At 32.1% G+C, this 26,184-nt stretch overlaps 1 protein-coding gene across 6 annotated transcripts; it reads left to right on the top strand.

The window, feature by feature from the left end:
- The first annotated feature begins 3 nt into the window (after window positions 1-3).
- Window positions 4-13,385, top strand: LOC143073447 (long-chain fatty acid transport protein 2-like). Of its 6 annotated transcripts, none has more exons than XM_076249004.1 (11): window positions 4-106; window positions 3,072-3,496; window positions 4,302-4,412; window positions 4,948-5,160; window positions 5,390-5,549; window positions 6,361-6,481; window positions 7,377-7,568; window positions 8,519-8,618; window positions 9,276-9,474; window positions 9,812-9,909; window positions 11,570-13,385. In XM_076249004.1, exons 2-11 carry the CDS (start codon window positions 3,124-3,126, stop codon window positions 11,878-11,880), a joined length of 1,878 nt encoding a protein of 625 aa, XP_076105119.1. In that variant the 5' UTR covers window positions 4-106; window positions 3,072-3,123; the 3' UTR covers window positions 11,881-13,385. The 6 variants fall into 6 exon arrangements, with proteins under 6 accessions (XP_076105119.1, XP_076105120.1, XP_076105123.1 ...); XM_076249005.1 differs by lacking the exon at window positions 4-106 and adding an exon at window positions 2,176-2,206; XM_076249008.1 differs by lacking the exon at window positions 4-106 and adding an exon at window positions 2,221-2,361.
- The last annotated feature ends 12,799 nt before the right edge of the window (window positions 13,386-26,184 follow it).

The raw sequence follows: 26,184 nt of genomic DNA, 5'->3' as shown, positions 1-26,184 counted from the left end.
GAACTTTGAACCTAATTATCATGTTTGATAACAGTATATACCTTTGTACGAAGCTCTCTTAGATTTCAACTTTATGACACAGGTTTATAGAATCCATGTTGAACAGGTAAATCATTTGTTCGTGTGTATTGCTTTGCCCAACTATTTGCTTTCTGACTTATCTTAATACTAGTAAATTCTTTATTTGAAGTTTGTATTAAAATTCATCACAAAAACGTGACTGATAAATAGAAACAATTCTATATGCATTCATTCTAATATTTTATTTTGTTGTTACTGATGTTCTATTTTAGAATTGATTGACATATTTCAAACATGAAAAAAAGGTTATAACTTGGTAACTTACCGCGTCCGTAAATGTGTTAATCGATATATCAATGTGCTGCTGTTCCAAAAATGTTTGCCTCATATCTTTATATTTCTGACAAGATATAAAAAAATGTTCATCCATCTCTACTTTAGTGCAGTATAAGTCTCTTGGAATGTTGGGTTTATTATATCTACCCCGTACGCATTCTATATGTTAACAATGAGCAATGACTTATACATAGCTCTGTAATTCTATTATCTTGGTAAGTTTGGTTTCAAGATTTAATGGAACACAATTTGGAACAAAAATATTACTGAAGATCTTATAAAGTCATATGCATGCATATGATTTTTATTCAGCAAGATAAACGAGGACTAAACTTGAATCTAAGTCAGCTTTATTATCCCAAAGTTTACCTGTTAATGACTTCTTTTTTTGTTGCTGCTAGTTTGTTTTACGTTTTGTTGTTGTTGTTTGTTTTTCTAGTGAGGGTGATTTATCTATGCAAACAAAGGTTTATTACTTTTCCCGAGCTTATCTCCTCTTTTCGGTACTGCTTATTGGTTTGATTGTGATATGTTTTTAACTTTGTCAGATGATGAAAAATTTATATTTTTGTTCAAAAATGAAAATGTTTGTAGTTCTGTTGCCAAAACCTGCAATAATATTTTATTACGACGAAACAGTATCTTATACTGTTAAAAACAAACTGTTTCAGTTATTTTTATTATATGTACATGTATCAGGTTTTATCCTTGGATGTGCATGGTGACATTGCACTTTTATGTTTTGTATAAATAACAAAACTTATGTTTTAATTCTGTTGTTTTATAATTGTATATAACAGTCTCTCATAGTTCTTTTAAGAATGGCACATGCATTCTAAATTTTATATTGTGTACTTGATATTATATTGTGTTTATACTTGTATGTATGTGGTGAGACTTTAATAAACTATTGAATCTTGATTAAAAAAACCTACGTGCCATGTAAAATGCATGATTATAGGGTGGCGCTAGTAATTTTAATTTCCACAATATTAACTTTTATCTGAGTGGTGTCCTAAGGTAAACATATTAGTGTTTTTGAAGCCAATTCTTGCAAAATTTGTTGCGTCTTCTTTTTTCCTAAGTCCTACAAGATTTCCATATGGTTGGAACAGGAAAAGGTGTTTCAAAAATGCAATAGCATATCATCAAGTTATTGAATATTTAGAGTATACACCCCACCCCCTCTGGAAAATAGCATTCAGTTGCAATTGAAGTAGTATTTTTTTTTTAAATACATGATCCGTGATCGGTGGAATTTCGAGTATTGAACAATACGGTTGTATACATTATTATACTATATGAATCCCATCAAATTGGTGACCAACTCAACGACATAACCGTTGTTATTGCATTTTTATATTGCCGTTAACTTGTCTGAATTACTGGGATGTATCAATTAGTTATTCAAGTTATTTATTGCAAACCTAGCCTGCAGACTATATTAACTTGAAACCATGATTGATTCTCGAGTGAAATATTTTTTTTTTCAGAAACATATATACCATTTGCCTTTAATCCTTGCTTTTATAAAATTTCACTTGATCAGACCATATCTTATGTTTAGGAATAACTTAAAAAAAAACTTTATAGACACTGAAAAAATTGTATGTATACCTTTTTTTTCTAGTATTTTTTCAACTTTTTTCTTTCGTACAGCCAAGGATTTGTACTATTCAAATCATTGCATAGTGATGATACACATATAAAATCATATAAACCGTGAGTGAAAAAAATGTTCATTAAAACGTAATCATAAAACTTTACGGAAATGTCATTTGTTCCGTCTAGGGTAAATTTTGTAAATATTTATTGACTTCCGGTCCTAAAAGGGGCGTCCTTTCAAAAAGTAAATATTAAAATTCTAGACACATAGAGTTCCAACCACTGCGGGCACGGCACAAAGGCGTTAATACAAAAACAATATTTATTTAAGTTACCGAGACATAAAATAACTATTCTACAGTTAATCATGAGATGAGGTCATAATGTAGGACGTGATAGGTCATTGTTTTCCAAATTGTAAACAAAGATTTTTTTTGATAGGTTTTAATTGACATAAAAACGAGTGTTTTATTCTCTAAAATATCAAACTAGTAGATAACAATATGATTGGAAACTGAAACTAGTATCTGTATCGTTTACTCTAAGATATAAATTCTGCTTTTTATTCGACTAAATATAGGTAAACAAATTCAACACAGGTAATATGCGGTCACAATGTAGACCTACATATGTACATTTACACTACAACTGTACAGTGCACGTTCATATGATAAGTCAACTCTCTCATACAGTCATTGATAAGGACATTTAGACTAACAGTCAAGTAAGTTTTCATAAGGTAGGATTTCAAATACAAGCAGATGATTGTGTAGTCCAAATAATTATTTAGATATTTCTGTATTTCTTTTATTATAATACCAAAATGCTTTAAAAAAATTCCCCTGCAAGGCTATGCAATGATTTTCTTCATCTATTAGTGAATTTTTGTTAACTTGGTGCTCACTGCTGATTAAATCAACACAGTGAGGAATAACATTGCCATCTGAGAGAAAGCTATACCAGTTGGTGTCTACGTGAAGCTAGGTACATTGTAGCTAGCTACCACATAACTGGCTTTAGATGGCATTACAAGCAAAATGATAAAAAAAAAGATTTCAATATGTAACTTGTTATGGTTTTATCTGTAAAATTTCTATTTATTTTTGTAGATAGTATAATTGCTTAGGGTAAAATAAAGACAGAAACAGCTACTGATTGACAATGCCGCCAACAGGAAAAGAGGCAGCTTTGTTAGGAGTAGGAGGGGTAGTAGGGGTATCATTGGCGGCCTGGAGAACTCTGTTCCCATGGATTGGCTATGATTTACCGATATTGAAACTAGGAAGAAAATATGGAAAGAAAACAATGACAGATGCACTTAATGGACACTTTCTTGTTGATCTTTTTGAAATCTCTGCAAAAAATAATCCTAAAAAGCCATTTATAATATTTCAAGATAGAATTTTTACCTATGAGTTTATGAATGAACAAGCTTGTAGAGTAGCCAATATAGTCTTACAGATGGGATTGAAGCTAGGAGATACTGTTGCTATTCTTGTATCAAATGAACCTGCATTTGTTTGGACATTTCTGGGTTAGTATGATGCTATTTTTTATTGACTCAAGAACAAAGAAGAAAGCTCAATTAAGATATTTTAAGGTCTGTTATAAAGTAACACATTGTCTTTTATTTTGTGGGTCTTTCAATATGAACCAGACATGTTGTGTGGACCTTTCTTGTTGGCTTATAAATCATGATTAACTATGTGGACTTTAAAAAAAACCCAGAATAATTGATAATTGATAATTAATTAAATATTGATATGACAGCACACAATAAGAATTTTTGAACAATGTAGTAATAGTCTGGTTATTACACCAAGAAGTGTTTGTCTTTCAGAGCATCCATATTTTATTCATTTTTATGCCCTATTTGTAGGCATTATGTTTTCTGGTCTGTGCCTCTGTCAAAACGTTTGTTTGTCTGGGCGTTCGTCCATCTGTCCTGCTTCAGGTTAAAGTTTTTGGTAGAGGTAATTTTTGATGAAGTTGAAGTCCAATCAACTTGAAACTTAGTACACATGTTCCATATGATATGATCTTTCTAATTTAATGCCAAATTAGAGATTACATCCCATTTTCATGGTCCACTGAACATAGAAAATGATAGTGCAGATGGGGCATCCATGTACTTGGGACACATTCTTGTTTACATGTAACTTGTTTGAGGCATTGTTGTCAGATGTGCTATCTATATTAGATACATGTATACTTATCATTAACTTTCACAGGTTCCTTGTACACAGATAATTACATTATTATGTTGTTTATATTGTCATGTCAACATGTACAAGTGAATGCAAAGCTTATCTCTTTTATATGTTATTGTCTTTCCACAGGTTTGCAGAAAATTGGAGTTGCAGTTGCTTTGCTGAACACAAATAACAAACATAAGCCACTACTACATTCTATAGAAATCAGTGAAGCTAAAGTACTGATTGTTGGTCAAGGTAATGTCTTTACAATGACATCATAGCTAAAGTACTATTTAAAGCCAAGGGCATACATAAGAACAGAAACCACTGAGGAGCTATATCACCAAAAAGGACAAAAAAATAACATAATCCATCTTAGGTCAACATAACAAATTCCTTAGTAAATCAATCAAGTTAAAATTGTTGAACAGACCAATTAGACTAAAGAAAAAAATGTTTTCAGAACAATTATAATAAAGTCTCATATAATTCATCACTTCAAGTTTAGAAGGATGTTTTATCAGACTGGCTTATATACAAGTGCTACATGTTTAAAAATGTGGTTTAAGTCATATATAAAAATTGAAATGGTTGCCCTCTAACAAAGCATACAGTACAAGGAAAATAACTCCATTAGAAATAACATCAATAAAATTATCTTTTAAGAAGCATACTTTAATGGTGGTTCAGATCTTTTTCAGCAATGTTATTTTGAAATAGTTCAGGAAGTACAGAAATTTAACCATATTTTTGACAAATATTTTAAAAATCCAAATACTTTTTTCCTCAGGAAGTGATCTGTTTCAAAATGTTGATGATATAAAACAGGAACTGCCGATTCCCGTCTACCTGATGGGAACAGGGATAGGAGAAGCACCAGTAGGGTACCAGTCATGGGACCAGTTGATGTTATCTGCTCCCCATGCAGAGATAAGCCGTACTATGAGATCAGGGATGAATCTATTAACTCCCTGCTGCTACATCTACACCTCAGGAACTACTGGTAGGTTTTTGGGGTAGAGATTGCATAAAAAGCAATCAAAACCCTATGGGACTGACTGAATATCAAAAAGATGTAGCAATATACTTTATTGAATGAACAACTCCACAGCATAATTAAAAAAGTTAAAAAAAAAAACAAAAAAAAACACAACAACTCTCTGACAATTAAAATTAATTAACTTTTATTATGCTATTGAAAAAAATACACTGTTTCTGTGTTTGTGTTTTAGGTCTACCCAAGCCAGCAATTATAAACCAAACAAAAGCTTTAGGAATGAGCAAATTTTTATACCTTGGTGGACTGGAACATGATGATATAGTGTATACTGTTACCCCTCTCTATCACAGTGCTGCTATACTGGCCTTGTTTACAACTATGGATTGTGGTAGGTATCACATCAATTATACACTGTAACCACACTCTTTCTGAGTGATGTATGATGTTATATATATCACTATTTACTAGTGATTTGCTGATACCAGCTGAATAGATATGTGGTGAAGTTTGATTTTTTTTAAGTTGTCCAATGATACAAGCCTATGTTTAATGTTTAATTCACAGTGACTGTTGTCTGATGTTATTCTACTTTAACTGTTGATACTAGCTGACATTTGGTGTTATTCACTGTTTTTCTGATGATACCAGGTGATTATTGGTGTTCTGATGATACCAGGTGATTATTGGTGTTCTGATGATACCAGGTGATTATTGGTGTTCTGATGATACCAGGTGATTATTGGTGTTACATTGTATTCCTAATTGGTGTTATTGGCTGTTGTTTGGGGAGATCAGATAATTTAAGAGTGATATTTGGTGTTGACTGTTGTTCAATTAAATCAAACAATATAAAGGTGGTAATTGATGTTGATTGCTGTTTGATGAGACCAGACAATGCAAGGGTGGTATTTGGTGTTATTGACTGTTCAGTTTGATCTGCCCTGTAAAACTGCTAATTGATATAAATGACTGTCATTTATGAGATTATTACCATTGTTGACATTGTATGCTAAGATTATTGGATGTTTAATCTGATATTTGGAATTATTGATCTTTGTATGTGAAGATTTATAATGGATGTAATCCCAAAGTAATTTGTGTATTGACTATTTTTAATGAATCACCAGGTATATGGTGACATTGAATGCTTCCGATGAGATCAACAGGATTTTATGTAAAGTTCTATAATGTCGTTTTAGGTAGTACAATGTTACTAAGGACAAAGTTTTCTGCACATCATTATTTTGAGGACTGCAGGAGACACAATGTCACAGTCATTCAGTATATTGGAGAACTTTGTAGATATTTGCTAGCTGTACCTGAGGTATGTTTTGATGTAGTTTTGTACAGTTTTTAGAGTAAATAACTTTGAGCATAACCCCAAAATCAGAAAGTTTTTGTATCAAGGTATCCAATATAGTTTTGTTATACTTCCAGTATTAAGGGTTTTAAAGAAGATCCATTTTAATTTTTTTAAATTTTTGATAAAATTGAAGTTCAAACTGTATTTTTGTACAAGTGAACATATTTTTCAGATTGATGAAGATATTTCTTGTTTCCTTTCAGGTGCTAAAAACTGTTTAGTTGTTGCATTAAGGTTAACACAGTCAGTGATATATGGTGTCTGCAGTTAATTTAGGTCAATAGAATGAAATTCAAAACAGTGTGGCTGTGGCCATTGATTGACACATTAAATTCATCCATTGGCTGGGACAATTTACGTGAACGTTTGTCTGTAACGACCACTGTTCACGACATACCTACGATAGACATTTAAACTGTGGGGTCACCAAGGTTTTTAACGCCTTTAATTATAAAATAATTCGAAAAATTAATCAGAAATAACCTTTATGTTTAGATATATATAATTGATATAAATCAAAAAATCGTGTTATTTCTGATTAATTTTTTTGAATTACTTTATTAAGGTGTTGAGAACCTTTGGTGACCCCATAGTTTAAGTGTCTTTAAAAAGTACACAGTGATCAATGGTCGTTACATACAAACGTTCACCTAAATTGTCCCAGTCAATGGATGAATTTAATGTGTCGATCAATGGCCACGGCCAAACTGTTTTGAATTTCATTCTAAGTAATTTTCTTTTTGTAATAATAATCTAAAAAATTTTGGAGATAGATAATGATCACAACCTTGTAGCATCATATACCTGATCAGAAAATATTTGCCAAATTACAATAATCCACTTTTTCTATTTTCAGCATCCAAAAGATAAAGTCCATAAGATAAAGGTAGCTGTGGGTAATGGACTTAGGAAAGACATATGGGAGAAGTTTAGGGATAGATTTAATATACCCCAAATTGTAGAATTTTTTGGTGCATCAGAAGGGACAGCTGCCACATTCAATGTTAATGGTAGGGTTGGTGCTTGTGGAAGACTTTCTCCACTTCTTGTAAGTATGTCTTTTCATGACCCAAATAGGACAATAGAATAATTGTTACCCCATCAACTTGTAATTTCATGCGCTATAGAGGACTATTGTTTGTACACGGAACTCGCATACAATGTTTTTTTGTTTTTGTTTTTATCTATTATAAAAGCTTTCAAATATCAGATTGCAAATCTTTGATTAAAAACATTTAAAAAAAGGTAGTTTTCAGTATAGAACTGACTGACATGAATGTTCTGTGCTGTCATACTTTCTGTATATAATATGACATTGACTTTTTGAAATTCAGTTTATTTTTTATTGTCACAACTTTCAATCAGACTTAGCTAGTACTGGATATCTTAATTCATAAGTAAAAAGGACTAACAGCCATAAAAAAAAAATTGTACTTGAAAATTGGATTTCTATTGGTGTATATTTCTAATTTAGAGGTAAACAATAAAAAAAAAAACAGTAAGCATATAATCTTTGGCATCAGAATCAAAGTAGTTATGGCAACCCAAAAAGTCACATTTTTCTTATGCATGTATAATATAAATTTGAATTGACTTTAAAATTAATTTTAGACACTGACATAAGTATGCATGTTCTAACTTAAAATTACATAGCTTGTCTTGATGAGCAACACTTTCTGTTATATTGCATGCTCTTCATATTTAGTATTAATGATCTCATATGAATGTGAGTTAAGACTATGCATGTGTAATGCTTTTTTTTTTTTAAAGCAAACTGTTATCTTTTTACCCTGCAAACCTCAGTCATTATAGTTCTGTATGAAAGATCATTCAGCCAAATACTATCAAATTGAGAATGGAAATGGTGAATATGTCAAAGAAACAACATCTAACCAAAGAGTAATAGTATATAACAGCCAAAAGTGGGTCGTCATTGCAGCAAGAAAATATTTTCCCTTATAGTTTAATAAACTTTTTTCTTGTTTAATATTTTTTTAGTCAAAACTACATCCCTCAGGAATGGCTATTATCAAATATGATCGTTTGAAGGATGCTCCATACAGGGATAAGAATAACAGATGTCTCCCTGTAGAATTTGGTAAGAATTATGATAACTCACATATAGTAGTTCAAAATCTGTATTTTGTTAAATGTGAATTTTAATTTCACATATATGAAAAAAAAATATAGGTTTGTGTTGTTCTACCTTTTGACCTGTAACAAAACGAGATATTTGGTTATAAGAAATTTGTTTTGCTTTTTCTATTGACATGTCATAAAGCAAGCTATTATGTTATATGTTATTGTGTTGTTTTGTCTGTTGATATCTCATAATATACACTTTTTTGGTGGCAATGAGGACAATATCAGGGCCCCCAATGAGTCTTCAATGAGCCTAAATTGGTTACAATTTTTTGTCTTGTTTTGTCTTTTGAGAAATCATAATCCAAATATTGTGGTGCAGGTTATTTGTTGCCTTGTCTTTTGACATGTCATAAAGCAAGTGATTGTAATAAATTGTGTTATTTTTTTTCTGCTGATATGACAAACTCCCAATATATTTTGTGACAATATTTTGTTTTGACTGTTGACATGCCATTATCCAAATATTCAGTTACTGGAATGAGTAGGTGTTGTGTTGAACATAATTATGATGATTTAGATATTATATATGAACATTTTAAGTATTTCCCAGATGGATATTTTATATTTATTATTTGTATTGACAAGGTACATATATATATTTTTTTACTAGGTGAACCAGGGTTGTTTATAGCAGGAATACCAGAATTTTATAAAGATAAATTTTACAAAGGTCCTCAAGAAGTGAATGAGAAGAAAGTCCTGAGAAATGTGTTCAAAGATGGTGACTCATTCTTTAACTTTGGTGATTTGATGTACATGGACAAAGATTACTTTATTTACTTTCAAGACAGAGTGGGGGATACATTCAGGTATTTTGTTACAAGCACAAATGACAATGTCTGGTTTAACATGAAAGACGACAAGTTGTAAGTGATACTGTATCCAGTAAATATTGATTTTATTTAGTTTTTGTATAAAACTCTTTTATATTATAAGACAGTAGATGTCAAATGATACAAATGTGCTATGTCATTGGGATGCTCCTTCGTTTGTCAGAATTATTTTGTTTGTGCTCGAACAACAAAATTTTAAGGGAGGGGGATTATTAAAACAATGCCAGTTTCTTCTATCTGTCAATATGATGTTTGTCGGTACATATAGTACATGGTTTGTCAATCCATCTTTAGTTTATGTTTTTCATTTCAGATGGAAAGGAGAGAACGTGTCAACCAATGAAGTAGCCAATATTTTAACTTCCATGGACTTCATTCATGATGCTAATATTTATGGTGTAACTGTTCCAGGTAAGCATCAGTTATTCTGATGTCATTAATTGATAAGTGCAGGACTAAATGCATAATCATAATACATAAAATGAAATAGCCAAATATACCAATACATGTAACAACATACCTCAGCAGCCAACACGTAACTTCTATGAAGAAAAACATACAAACAAAGACAAACATCAACTATATCATTTGATGGTACAGATACTGTGGATTCATGTGTTGGATACTAATTTTCGCGGTTTTCATGAGTACACAGGAATTACCAATTCAAATCTCCAACAAACTTTTGTATAGGTAAGTATGCAGATTTGAGCAAATCCATAAATCTAATATCTATGAAAATGCAAGTTTTCCTCAATTAACTGAAGTTGGTATCCACAACAAAAATAAATCCATAGTAGCCTGAGGTGATACAAACTCATAATGTGATGTGGTTTAACTGGTTTTATTTAAACACAATTCTCCTTCTTGTCTATCTACACCATATGTGTTTTTGTTATTAACAGGTAAAAGATCAAATATTACAATGAATAGCTTACTATCATGGGAAAAGTGTTTTGCCTATTGTTGAAAACTATACTGTGACCTTTAATCATTGCTAACCTTCCAAGTCATTTGGTTTCTGATGGAGAGTTGTCTCATTGGTTATCATACCACACTTTCTAATTTTTATATTGAGGTCAATCAGTCAAGGACATAGTTATAACGTACTTAATATTAATCTTTATAAGTGCAGAAATGGCACATCCGTTTCCAAAATGGTAAATGAGGACATACATAGGTTTGAATCCAAACTTGAGTATATGATAACATATAAGGACAGAATGATTTTTTTTTTTAATTTTGAGCTCAATATTATGAAAATATATGGTTTGGTGAATTTTAAGCTTGATCACCAAGGTTCTTGTGTTCAGTTGTTGAGGTCTATTCTTGATGTTGGTTACTGATATTTGTTTACTATTGTCAGTGTTTCAGGTTGTCAACTGTGGTAAGTATTTGATGTTGGCACTAAGGTCAAATACTGAGGTGCTTCATTGAGGTCAAATACCGAGGTTTATCGAAGAGGTCAAATCCTGGGGTTCACCATTTAAGTCAAATACTGAGATGCATCATTGAGGTCAGTCAATTATGGTCAGTAAATGAGGTCATTTGGTGATCTGAGTTATTGTTGTCAGTTATTGGGATTCATCAGTACCTGAGGCAGCTACCATTTGATTTTCTTCAATCTATGGATTTTTTTGGAAATAAAAGTTTGTTTCCAGTTTTTGGAGAAAAAAAATAACTTGTTTTTGACCCTGAGAAAAAAAATGTTTGTTTCACCCTCAGCTGCACTATAATTTGTTATGTAATGCTAAAATTGTAAGAAAAAAATTGTTGTCCGCTTGTCGCCAAAAAAATAGATTGTTTTTCAGCGAAGGAGAAAATAAAAGTTTGTCAGGACAAAAAATCTGTAGCCCCCCCAAAAAATCAACTGATTGCTGCCTAAATTGGGTGCTTCATTAAGGCCAGTTGATGTCCTATTGTTGTCAGTTATAGAAGTCAGATTTTCTCTGGTGACAAGAATATTCAAAATCCGTTTGTTACTTCTAGGAAAATTGTGTGACTTGATTTAACCTTACTGGAATAGATCAGATATATAGGCTTATATTTAAAATCAAGATGTTTTTTGTAGGTCATGATGGAAGAGCAGGAATGGCAGCATTGCATTTAAATGAAAGAGAGAAGTTAACAAAAGAAAGACTGAAACAAATTTATGATCATTGTTCTGAAAATCTACCCAGTTATGCCAGACCACTGTTTCTAAGATTGGAGGAACAAACAAGAGTCACAGTGACCTTCAAACAACACAAGGTTGACCTTGTCAAGGAAGGTTATGACCCCAGTATCATATCTGATCCTCTGTATTATTTGTCAAATGATGCTAAGACTTATGTCCCATTAGATGCAAGCAGTTTTGGAAGTGTACTCAAATCAAGACTTTGATATATAATTTACTGAACAAAAAGGTTGTTTAATGCTATTAATCAGGAAGTAGAACATATTGAATATTAAGCTATGTAATGAATTGTCCTGTTGTAAGGGGAAAGTTCTTGAAGATATTTTATGTTTTGAATATTAAGCTATACAATCAATGGTCCTCTTGTAAGGGGAAAGTTCTTGAAGATATTTTATGTTTTGAATATTAAGCTATACAATCAATGGTCCTCTTGTAAGGGGAAAGTTCTTTGAGATATTTTATGTTTTGAATATTTAGCTATACAATGATTGGTCCTCTTGTAAGGGAAAAGTTCTTGTGTTTTGAGTATTTTGTAAAAGCAAATCAATTGTGTTGTTAATTGGTGTACCATTAATTCAGGGATTATATTTTTATTAATGTTTATAATATGACTACAGGCGAGTCTCGCAATAATATATTGCATAATGGTATCTGATACATATATCTGTATGAACCTTTAACCAATAAATCCGAAATTGGATATGCCAGTCATTTAAAACCAATATATCAGATGCAGATGTAATTATTATATCATTATGATTGTGTCTACTATAACTCCATTTTAGGAGAAGACTAGAATTTTTACGCAAGTTATAAGAATTAAATTTTGTAACATTCTAGAAATATATTTTATAAATTTATTTAATATTATATATAACTTTTATTGAAGAAAAACATGTGAAAAATTGGTGGATAATTTATATTTGTATGGTTGTATATGTTTATACTATTGGTACATTCCTTTATTTTAATCAGTAAGACTCACTGCATGACGTTAAAACTTTACCTCATAATTATGCTATTACCATGATAAAAATCAGTATTTTCTGTTATTGCTATGTTTAATTAGTATCTTCTTCTATTAAAATGTAAAATATGGGACTTTTAATCAATTAAAATGGGGAAAATCATTACCGTGTATAAAGTCCCATTTATCAATAGATAAGCAACTTAACATGTTGGACAGGTATTACTTAGAACGATCAATTTTAATTCCTTCCAAATTAATCTAGAGATTTCTCCAATTACCAGACAAGCAGAAAAGAAAAAAAAAACACCATTGATAACTGATGTTTACTACAAAATAGAATGGTTAGATTCGTCTGGTATTTTTTCTGATCATGTTTTGATTTTTTTTTCAAAATTGCCTGCTTCTTACAAAGCATGGCACTTATTAGACCAGTTTAAGCCTTAAAAAAGGAAGTGATAGGTCTTTTCTATAATCAAGGAGAGATAATAAGATGAGAGGAGAGACATAAATGTATTGAACAAAATATTCATTAAACTTTGTGGTAATAACTTTAATTGAATCAGATTTACACCTTGAAAAAAAATGGTCCCATATTAACTTTTATATTCTTTAAGCATGAACAATATAATGTATTTAAAAGCAGTATAACTTATAACTAATTCAGGGTTTTATTATATTGTTTTCATTATGTCAGTTGTTGATTTTTATAGATTATTTAAAATAAATTAAAGCAAATAGTCATGTTCGTCTTATTAGTGAAACACGTGTAATTGTACTCCTTACAAAAAATATAATTAGATATTGATTCTTATTTGACAGATGAACAAGGGTATGTTTCGAAATGTAACCACAATTCTGTCTTCTTTTTCTTGAATTATGACAGCACCGAATAAGACTTATCACTGAATTAGTCCTTACCATGGACAGCATGATATATGCTGCTAATGGCACGATCTATTTACTCTATTAAATTACCAGTCTGAGGGGTTACCACCAGTTTATAATTGGTTTGATATAACTCAATCTTTAGATTTCTATAGGGCGCTCTGTGGAGTTTGTATTTTCGTTGTATTTTATTTTTGCCATGTTGTCAATTTCTCTTTATTTTACTAATGAGTTTTTATGCCCCTCCTACGATAATAGAGGGGCATTATGTTTTCTGGTCTGTGCCTTCGTCCGTTTGTCCGTTTGTCCGTGCGTCCGTTCAGGTTTACGTTTTTGGTCAAGGTGGTTTTTGATGAAGTTGAAGTCACATCAACTTGAAACTTAGCACACATAATCTCTATGATATGATCTTTCTAATTTTAATTTCAAATTAAAGTTTTGACCCCATTTTTACGGTCCACTGAACATGGAAAATTATAGTGCGAGTGGGGCATCCGTGTACTATGGACACATTTTTGTTTATTTTCCGTTGCTATCCTTTGTATATTTTCAATGCACTTTAGAAAATATAGGAATCATTTCAACATTTATTCAAGTAAAGTATGTATAGTTGTATATAGCTACTGGTCACTGATTAATATGATGGAAGGTGTTTGAAAAAGAACTTCAAATACACAGCTAAAAGAGCATGTCTTTTATATGTTTGTGTGGCATAAAGTACACGTTTTACTGAAATGGCAACCTTCCAAATATTGGAAAGAAAAACAATTTGGCACTAACAATCATAAAAAGATAAAAAAAAAAAAAATATGAATATGTAAACTTCTTCCCGTCAGTGAAGATTTCATGGCAAAATGGGTCTCGGAATTGAGATCAAATTTCCAACAAAATCCAGCTGAGAAAAATTAGAGAAAACAAAATGCCAGCAAGATCTGATTGACCGTTATGGAATATATGTGTCACATTATGATAACTGATATCTCCATATCGTAATGACCACAATTCCGTCTTAGTTTCCTCGATTGTGACATTACAGAACGCAACTAATCACTTGATGTTCAATAAGCAACACGACGGTGTCACTTACTTACCATTTCAGCTTATCTTAAATATCATGAGAGTGCATATGAAAAACACGTAATTTTTAGGATAAAATTGAGAATGGAAATGGGGAATGTACGGTCCAAAGAGACAACAACCCGACCATAGAGCAGACAACAGCAGAAGGTCACCAATAGGTCTTCAATGCAACGAGAAATTCCCGCACCCGTGATAATGAACGCCATACTAAACTCCAAATTGTACACAGGAAACTAAAAGTTAAAATAATACAAGACTAACAAGGCCAGAGGCTCCTGACTTGGGACAGGCGGGGTTAAACATGTTTGTGAGATCTCAACCCTCCCCTATATCTCTAGCCAATACAGAAAAGTAAACGCATAACAATACGCACATTAAAATTCAGTTCAAGAGAAGTCCGAGTCTGATGTCAGAAGATTTAACCAAAGAAAATAAACAAAATGACAATAATACATAAATAACATCAGACTACTAGCAGTTAACTGACATGCCAGCTCCAGACATCAATTAAACTGATTGAAAAATTATGTCTTCATCATATGAATATCACGCACAATCCTCCCCGTGAGGGGTTTAGTATCATACCATCATAACATATACGAGAAGAACATAGCCCGTGTCTAAATACATTGATACGTTAGGAGTTATATAACAAAAAAAAGGAATAATTAGTTATCAAAGGTACCAGGATTATAATTTAGTACGCCAGACGCGCGTTTCGTCTACATAAGACTCATCAGTGACGCTCATATCAAAATATTAATAAAGCCAAACAAGTACAAAGTTGAAGAGCATTGAGGATCCAAAATTCCAAAACGTTGCGCCAAATACGGCTAAGGTAATCTATGCCTTGGATAAGAAAATCCTTAGTTTTTCGAAAAATTCAAAGTTTTGTAAACAGGAAATTTATAAAAATGACCACATTATTGATATTCATGTCAACACCGAAGTGTTGACTACTGGGCTGGTGATACCCTCGGGGACGAATTGCCACCAGCAGTGGCATCGACCCAGTAAAATTTAGCATCATGTACATTTAAAAATTGATGAACTTAAACTTATGTTTACTATGATCATTGAAGCTTTTGCTGATTGATGATTAATGACGAATTCAATTTGAGTTATTATGCTTTCCGATAAACGTTATAAATACTATCTTACAACCCTTTATCCACACAATTCAATCTATTAAAACCTTATTATTAATTGTTCAAGTATCCTTAATATAAATTTTAATTTTATTCTAAACACAAACATTCAAACATTCTCATTGAAGGGAAAGGTCACCAAAAGCATAAAATTAAAACATTTTTTTATTGGAATATTGTTTGTTTATATTTCTATTACGATATGTCATAAAATATATATATATATATTTTTTTTATCTGATTGAGAATAGAGACCTTAAACTAATCTTAGGTACTTCAAAACATGTTTTCACATATCAAGATTTACTTAAACAACTTGCTATTGAAATATTTGCTACAACAGCTTTGTAGATACATCTTCGTATAGATACATAAACTGAAGAATGGGGACTAATATTAAATGTCTGTAAGATTGACAAGTGTACTGATTGTACAGCTTACAAAAGGCAACAGTGGTATACCGTTGTTCGAAATTCACAAATCGATTGAGTAAAAATCAAATCCGGTTTACAAACTAAAACTGAGGGAAACACATCAAATATAAGAGGAGAACTACGACACAACACTAAAATTATTAAGCACAGAAACGAACTATAGTATAACAATGGCAATTTTCCTGACTTGGTACAGGACATTTTAAGAAAAAAATGGATGATTGAACCTGGTTTTGTGGCTAGCCAAACCTCCTGCTTTTAAAACTTGATAAATCTTTAAGTTATACAGTATTATTTATGATATGACAAGTGACGTTGATAAAATCAAATAGTCAAAATCATTTATCAAAGTTATTAAATCAGATAAATAACATTTAACATTTATCCACAAGACACAAATCCAATTAATACTGTTTAATATGTTCCTTGTTTTTTCCATATTTTTTCAAGCTTTAAACTTTTGCACTTTCGTCAAGTAAGTAGATATATATTAACGTAGGACGTAACATCCTGCATTGATATTTATCCTATAAAAGTCTACTTGTATTACTAAACAAATCAATTGATAAATACAAGTAGGAGTGAATGGCTCTTCAAATAATTGGTGCGTTTGTGCTTAGAAATTAGATTTTTTGAAATCTTACAAGTAGATTTAAACATATCAACGCGGACCTTGTTGATAGCTAGGAGTATAGATTTTGGGAATAACGTTGTTTATCATCTTAATAACGTGTTATATTATTCTTTTATTCTTTTATTCTTTTATTCTTTTATTTGTCTTTATGAATATAACTTTTACTGTTTAGTCTGAATTTTTGTGATATCCATTTGATGTGACTTTTACTTATACATCCCGTCGTTGTGTTATTGTTCTATGGTAATTCTTGTATTCTTGTATTTCATTTTTGCTTATGTGCTTTGTCCATAAGACTTTTTGTGTTTTTTTGTTACATATTTGTTTGTTTTATAAGTAATGAAGATTATAAAACAATGTTGATTGCTTAACTCTATTTTGACATTTTCTGTTATACCTCAGACGTAGCCCCTAATTTTTCGGGATCAATGTTTCTTATTCATTTTGCAATTTAGCGATTTTGTTATTAACTTGATCATGAGTTTTAAAAAAGAAATCGAGAAATGTGAAAATATCATGAAAATTGGAGCAATACCATGTGAGAACGTTTTCAACTGGACAATAAAAGAAAAAAGCATATCCAATGGGATAGTCGTAAAACTAAGCAATAGTTATCAAAGGTACAAGGATTATAAATTAATACGCCAGACGCGCGTTTCGTCTACATTTGACTCCTCAGTGACGCTCATTTCAAAATAGTTATAAAGCCAAACAAGTACAAAGTTGAAGAGCAATAAATACCCAAAATTCCAAAACGGTTGTGCCAAGTACGGCTAAGGTAATCTATTCCTGGGAAAAGAAAATCCGAAGTTTATCGTAAAATTCAAAGTTTTTGTAAAAATTACCATATAATTGATATTCATGTCGACTCCGAGTGCTGACTACTGGACAAGAGAGAGCATATTTTGTGCAAAAAAGTAGAAATAGATAATTAAATCATCTTACGAGAGGAAATGTTATAAATAGCATGTGGGAAATCCTCTGAGGGGCAAAACATAGTATGCAACATTATGGCAATCTGTGCGGAGGTATAAAATGTCAATGGTTGCATCTGTAGAAAATATTATATGACAAGATCTGTATAAGGTTATTGATAGGTTAAAATCATGAGATCATTTAGAGACTCAGAGGGTTAAATAATAGTTATCAAAGGTACCAGGATTATAATTACTCACACAAACATAAAAAGCGTGCACTCACAGTAGTGTCTTTGAATCCTTTCTCAAACCATCAACACAATTACAAAAAAAAACAGAAAACAACCAAAAGAAAATTATCAGCACATAAAACACTGAATAGAAAACTAAAAACTAAGCAAAACAAAGGATGATCTCAGGTGCTCCGGAAAGGTAACCATATCCTATATACAACCCTTTATTAAAACTATATAATTCAATTGAATTTAAACAACGAATTGTTATTTCTAACTTTACATAGAGAGCTTTTTGAAGCACTAGAGAGAACAAAAAATCGCATTAAACAAAAAGGTCATTAAAACATTATTTAAAAACGTAGCATTCCTTTACGTGTAGGTATGTTTAATCCCTTGTGTCTGTGAGAACGAACCAATTTCGACATGCATAGTGGTGATACGGGACACACATTTATTTATTTGAATAATGGTACAAAGACACAACGTCTGATATTGCTTCAACCAAAGTTTTATTTGTCGAGTGAATTGATCTATAAACTCTTTTATTAATTTTTGTTAATAGGTTTTGTCCTTTATTAGTTTTCTCCGTCCCCTATTGTCGAGTCCCTAATCAAATGGCAAAATCAAAAGATCAAACACATCAAACGAATCGATAACAACTGTCACATTCCTGACTTAGTATCGGCATATTCTTATGTGAACATTGGTGGATTGAACCTAGTTTTAAAGCTAGATAAAAAAAGAGGAACGAAAGATACCAAAGGGACAGTCAAACTCATAAATCTAACACAAACTGACAACGCCATGGCTAAAAATGAAAAAGACAAACAAAAAACAGCACACATGACACAACATAGAAAACTAAAGAATAAACAACACGAACCCCCAAAAAGCTAGGGGTGATCTTAGGTGCTCCGGAAGGGTAAGCAGATCCTGCTCCACATGTGGCAACCGTCGTGTTGCTTATGTGATAACAAATCCGGTAAATAGTCTAATTCGGTAGGTCACATTCATGAAAGGGAAGGGGATTGTAGTTACGACGTAAGGAACATATCTGATATCATTTGTGTAACGGTTATTCCATAACGGTCAACCAACTTGTGATGGCGTCCGTAAAATTTACGAAGGAATGATTTCAACTTCACCATTTGGAACTCTTGGTGTAATAGCTTCCTTGTGAGCAGCAACCCTCTATCAAGAAAGTCATGATAGGAAATGCCGACCCTCATTGTCAATTTCTAGATGTAAGTCAAGATATGAGGCCGACTTAACTGTATCTGTGGTATCCTTTATCTCTAGCTCGATTGGATAGATGCGTTTCACATAGTCACCAAATTTTGAATTATTTAGTGAAAGAACATCATCTATATAGCGGAAAGTAGAGTTAAAGGATATTGCTAACTTCTTATCTTTCTTCCTAAGAAGTTCCTGCATGAAGTCAGCCTCATAATAAAAAAAGAAACAAGTCGGCAAGTAGAGGGGCACAGTTTGTTCCCATTGGAATGCCGACAGTCTGTTGCAAAACACGTCCTCCGAACGTAACAAATATGTTGTCAATCAAGAAATCAAGCATCTTGATAATATCAGTTTCAGAGAATTTTTTGTTTGAATCAGAGTGGTCCTTTACAAAGTAGGATTTATCCCTCCCTAAGACAAGATACTTCATCTAAGTTGGCCATTCTTTTTTATAAAGCAAAGCAATACCAACTCTTTCAATTTGTCTCTTAGTTTGGAATGTGGAATACTAGTGTAAAGAGTAGAAAAGTCAAATGTTTTAATACTAATACTGAGAGTTAGATTGTATGTACTCTAAAAGATCTTTGGAACTTTTAAATATCCACATCTGATTCACACCCCCTCTAGAATAGGCAGTTTCACAATAACTTTGAAGCCCGTCTTTGATTGCTGATAAAATGGATGCTAATAATTTAGAAAGAGGTTTCGTGGAGCACTTGGAAGACCCAGCAATATACCATTGTTTGTAAGGACACTTATGTAGTTTAGGTATCCAATACAGTGATGGAAGATCCAGTTCTTCATCTTTGGTTGGAATTCCAAAGGAACACAGAACAGACCTATGATTATCCAGGATTTCCTCTTTGGTAAGTGTTGTGAGGGTATATGTTGAGTTTCCAAGTGAATTGTCAATACCTAATTCGTTTATCAAGCAGTTAATGTAATGAGTTTTACACACAAAAACGATGTTGTTTGGGGCTTTATCTGCGGGGACAACAACATATTTGTCATGGAGGTAGGATAGGTGTTTTGCAACATTTGGGTCTTTAAAGATTGACGTAGCATGGGCATTGATAGACCCATTCAGTTTCTTAATTTTGATTTGTATCAACGACCTCACTGCCTTAATCCATTCGGAAAGAGTGTCTACGTCTTCCTTCTCGCGCTTAGCCCATTGCCTGGCATAATCCTCAACTGAATCCATCAACATTTTAAAGTTGTATTTCCAATTGATGAATTTAGGCTCACGATATTTCGGACCTTTCGATAACACATTTCGTAGAGAAGTGTTATTAACAATGTTGAGGTCACCGGTAATAACGTGGCCAGCAGGATTATATGTGAATTGGGAACTAGCACAAGTGCAATCAGGAGGTTTATACTTGAAGTCGTCAATATCGAGATCCTGCAAAACGTGTTTGTAATTGAAAATTTTAGTTGCTATAGGTTTGGTATAGGTATAAGAAATGATTGGTACAGACTGGTCTTTGAAATAAGAAGGTATTTTCGATTGAACTAATTTATGATGAAGGATATTGCCTTAGTTGACGCCATCGATACCTTTGTTGGCAAAGGAAAAATTAAGGAAAGATCTTTTCTCTTTTTCATCTTTGCCAAGGCGGGCTGGCTTAAAAAGTCTGTGACTAGCAATATCCGAAATTATAGCTGTAATTTTGTATTGGTTTGAATGAGGGTTTGTAACAGTGGATTCCAAACATAAATTGAACAGAGAATGAAGTTTTGAAAGGGGTAATGAATAAAGTTTCGTGCGAATGTGATGAATACCTAACGGCTTTTGTATAAATGGCAGCAAGTCATTAATAGATACATCATGCAGAGAAGGTGATGTATAATGACGATGTCCATGACTGCGTCTACGTTGAGGAGTCGAGTTGAAAATATTCATCACATTCACCGAGTTACACGAAGGACTAGATAGAATACCTATACCATCAATTTTGTCATTGCAACCATAGGGTGTCGCAGTTCCCAATTGCCTAATCCATTAGTCCTCTTTTTGTCTACGGAGAGTCGTTGAAAGATTAGGATTGTTAGAGCTATGGTATATCTTTTCGATAATGCGAACTGTCATAGAAACGATGGAATGATCGGGCTGATTGAAATGCTGGTATAGAATGTCGTTAGCGTTGAGGTTAATGTCTGATCTATGACCGCACATACGTTTGTTTAGCCTTCCTTTCGTTTCACCGACGCAAAGGTTGCACTCTAATCCGTAGACGACATTTATCGATTTACAATTCAGATCATCGTAACTTCTGGTAAAATATGACTTCTTGGTCAAATTGCTAGTGAATTCAGCATCTGTAATTAAAATTGCACAAGTTTTGCAGCCTTTGGTCTCACATTTCGAAATGCGACAGTGTTGTACTGTGTCATCAAAAACCAAAATGTCTTTAAGGAGAACTGAACATGGCTGTATATCTTTCATTTGTATGACAGTCGCATCAAATTTCATTTTTCTGATAACATTGTGTAAACAAAACAAACAGACATAATAGGTAAAAGACAATAACAATCAAAACCAAAGAGTCAACAAAGACTCACAAAATCAAAGGACATTTACATCAAAAGTTATAAATAAAAAATAAGAAACAACACGAACTTTGTTCTTGCGAGGCACTCACGGGAACACAATTTGATATAGAGACAAGCGTTTGGTTTTGAAATTTCCTACACGAAGCATTTGCCTCAATGTAGTTATGACCCTGTAATAAAAGTGAGGTAAGTATTCCTGAAACAATATACCTCAAGTTAAATGAACTCAATTTTCAGACATTTCAAGTATATTTAAATAATATTTATACTTTTATTATTAAAAGATTTGGGAAGTGTTTCCCGATTTTGTTTTGGAAAAAAAGATGAATTTATGAAGAATCTGGTGCCATCTCATACTTTCGATTAGACCAGCTAAGATATTTATTTTCTATACATTGCAAGTCAAACTACCACAGAGCAAACCATTTATTTTTGTGATTATCAAGGCTGGGTTATTTATTTTCAAAATCCTCCTGCCCCCTTCAGAATATCAAATGGTCGTCCCTTTAAGGAAGATATGGCCAGGCAAATCTAGATACTATTTTTGTAAGATTTATGTTACTCTGTTTTGTCTCTTGTCTGGGGGAAGTTGTAACAGTTTCCTCGTGCTAATACATTAAAGTTCTGATGTATACATTTATTCATAAGAATACATCTTTTAGTTCATATATGCACTTATATCATGTATATTGTATTGTAACATTTTTGTTTCATCTAAATAAACTCATCATAGATACCAGGATTGAATTTTGTAATTACGCCAGACGCACGTTTCGTCTACAAAAGACTCATCAGTGACGCTCGAGAAAGGCAAAATAAAGTAAGAAGTCGAAGAGCATTGAGGACCAAAATTCCAAAAAGTTTTGCCAAATACAACTGCCATCATAAGATCAAAATGTTTCTTCCAATTCTGGTCAATAACCCGTTATAGATTCCTACAATTTATTCCTGAGGTAGAAAATCCTTAATAATTCAAAAATTCTAAAGTTTTCTAAACAGTTATTTTATAATTATGACCATATCTAAGTGTGTTTATTGAAATTTTTATACAGTCCAACTTGATTATTGGCTCTTTCAGTTAAGGATTTCTATAACAATTTGGAAAAGAAATTGTTTGAACCTTAAAAGCACAGAAATTAAAACGTGCACTATTTTTAGAGCAAGTAAACAGGGAAGAAAAAAAATGTGAAATCATATATGCTTTTTAATGGTATAGAATGGATGGATGCATACACACTATGCTTGGTGTCACTCCAATATAAAAATCTAGGTCAAAGAGTCTGATTTTAATGGTAGGTCTTTTCTAATTTCAAAAATAATATGAAAGAAACATAACATACATTCAGTGAATAACTAGTTGTTTTTTATACTTACAACTGTTTACAGGGGATTGATTATATATCACTCATCGAATATTGTAAATGTGTACCTATATTTTCAAAACAAATCAGCCATTTTATTCAGTAATGACATTTTCTTTCAAAACCAAAGACAACTATTAATTAAAAAAGTTGGGAATGTTACCCTTTTATTCGTAGTGACGGGTGAGTTTACACATGAAAAGGGGGAGGGGCTGAAAGTTACGCCTATATTTCTAAACCCAATGTGTCTATCTATATATAAGTATAAGAAGATGCGGTATGAATGTCAATGAGACAACTCTCTATCCAAGTCACAATTTGTAATAGTAAACCAACAAGGGCCAAAGTATGGTCTTAAACACGGAGCTTTGGCTCGCACCGAACAGCCATCTATAAAGGGTCCTAAAAAATGACTTGTGTAAAACCATTCAAACGACAAAAACCAACGGTATTATCTATATAAAAAACGATAAAAACGAAAGGAATAATGAGGTCATTTAAGAAATTGTTTGGTACAACTTTTGGGAATTTTGGATCCTCAACTTTGAATTTGTTTGGCTTTATAATATTTTGATATGAGCGTCACTGATGAGTCTTATGTAGAAGAAACGCGTCCGCCGTAGTAAATTATAATTCTCGTACCTTTGATAACTTTTTTTCTAAAATCCGAAAAGAAATGAAGAAACTATTGCACACTCTAAGACATAATGATTCTCCAAGTATTAGGAATGGTTTAAGATGAAAAGCTGTAGGAATAAGACTTTCATACTTATGAATTGATAAACATTGTTTCCTTTGTGAAATAGTAACGCTTTAACACGAACCGAAAAAGACTTGGCCGAACAAACTAGATTTATCAACATGTAAAATAGCATCATAAAATTACTTATATGAGCAGCCAAATTATGTGAGGTAGAATCATAATATTTTTGTAATATTCACTCCTTTAGTATAATGTATTACCGGTTTATTATACAAATAAAACAGGTCTCGCTAAAAAGAAATAGCGATCACCACCAATAAAATAACTGTGGAAAGTTTAGGCCGAAACAAATGCATTCTTTCAAAATTAGACAGACGGACAAACGATGAAAACTCAATTTGCACCGAACTGTCGTCGCAAGGAAAAAGGTGAAAAATTGAAAACAACACGTTTAATAATTCTATGCGTCCGAAGCGATTTTCTGGAATTACCTTCATCAGGAACGCTCAAAGCCAAACATTTGAAATCCGCAGATGTATTATTACCAAAACCGTTAAGAGCTATATGGGCGTTTTTCAATAAAAGCGTAACTTTCAGACCTAAAAAAAAATGGAAAATCAACTTGTCTAAAATTTAATTTCAAGAGTTATTTTGAATACCTCTATTATAGACCTGCTTGTAAACAAAAAGTGCAATCTTAAATATTCTTTAAAATGATATTATTTTCATAATTTGTGTACTGTTTCTTCTAAACACACATATTTTTTGCAATTTTAAATGTTTCCTATAGACATTCCAGTTTGTTTAAATCTCATTTTTTTCTGAATTGGAAAACCATTTTTATCGTTAAAGATTAGACAGTACTTCACATATGAAGGTACAACTCATGTTACGTAGTGGACATTTTGATGGTAGTGGTAGTGTCCACTACGAAACGTTTTTCTCCCATACTTGTTTCGTAGCGGACCGTTTCGTAGGGGAAATATTCGCATGTTTTATTTTTTCCTTCACAATCCCTATATTGCAATAGTAACAAGACTGATTGTATTCATCAAAGCATTTATTAAGCTGTACACTGATATTTTTTTCATAATTTTAAAACCAGATACTGAAGGAGATTTGACCCGTTTCGTAGTGGACATTAACAAAAATACGGTATCACTCTGGTCCATTTGATGTGCTCAATTTTTCTTACCAACAATTTAATTGCCGTTATAAAAGCATCACTTCTTTTGTAAGACCTTAATGTTTATATCTCTTGCAAACAAAAATTACATTGATTTTATAAAACTGTTTATTGGCAAATTTTAATGACTTCGTTTCGTAGTGGACATTTTGTGAGGGACACACCTTCTGAAATTAAAAATCTTATATTGAAAGCTGTTTATTAAAATATGTTGACACTGAACATACTTTTAAATTATTAAAGAACTTATGTAAAGTAAAAATAACATTTATTTCTTCATTTTTTTACGATATTTTAGAGTATGAATGTTGAACAGGCGGTCTAGGGACATGCCATTTTGGTTGTTTTGGACCATTCAGGAGTCAATATCTTATCAATCCCTCTAAAAATAAACTGTTTCTTTGCTTAAAAATGTTAAATCTAATTCAATGTACTGACTGCACAAAAAATTACTTGCAAAGATCAAACATATTTTTTTTAAAGTGGCTGGGACAAGAAAATACGTTTTTATTGAAAAACGCCAACTTTGCCTGAGGGAGTTGAAACCTTAGTTTCTTAATAATTTCAAAATTTATAAACGGACAATTTTAGTAAAGTTTGTTAAATCATGTCTGTACCAAAATACTGACTACTGAACGGATGATACCCCTGGGGACTGTGAATTTGAGTCACTGATGTAATACTATGTCAGTAAAAAAGGCAACGTACCGAATGAGACGAGGGAAACAAGATATTAGGAAGAAATTTTTATGAAGGTTCTGTACAACTTTGTTGATGAAGAATTTTTTCATAGAATAGATCTGTTTCAATACCATCAGAGAAGGAGAAACTACACTTGATTGCGTATTTCATGTCAATTTTTTTCTATCTGGCCAGGTTAGGTAATCCCCAAGAAAACTGATTATGTCATGAGTGCATCTCAACTGAAAATAATTTAATTTAAAATAGTATGATAAGCAATATTAAAAATCGCAAAAACTGTGCACATCAATTGATGAATTTTCCATTAAATCCTTAGTCTGTTAAAAGAAGCCAAATATCAAATAAAATATGACCCTTTCCAAAGCATGCGTATTCTTGTCAGTGAATTCAGCCTTTTTCTTTGGCTTTTAACTAGTTAGGTTTGTATTGTTTGGACATTACACTTATTTTTGTATATTCCTT

Source organism: Mytilus galloprovincialis, chromosome 4 (assembly GCF_965363235.1).
Source record: "Mytilus galloprovincialis chromosome 4, xbMytGall1.hap1.1, whole genome shotgun sequence".
Lineage (NCBI taxonomy): Eukaryota > Metazoa > Mollusca > Bivalvia > Mytilida > Mytilidae > Mytilus > Mytilus galloprovincialis.
Note: the sequence above shows the minus strand (reverse complement) of the source record. Positions and strands in the feature narration are given on the sequence as shown.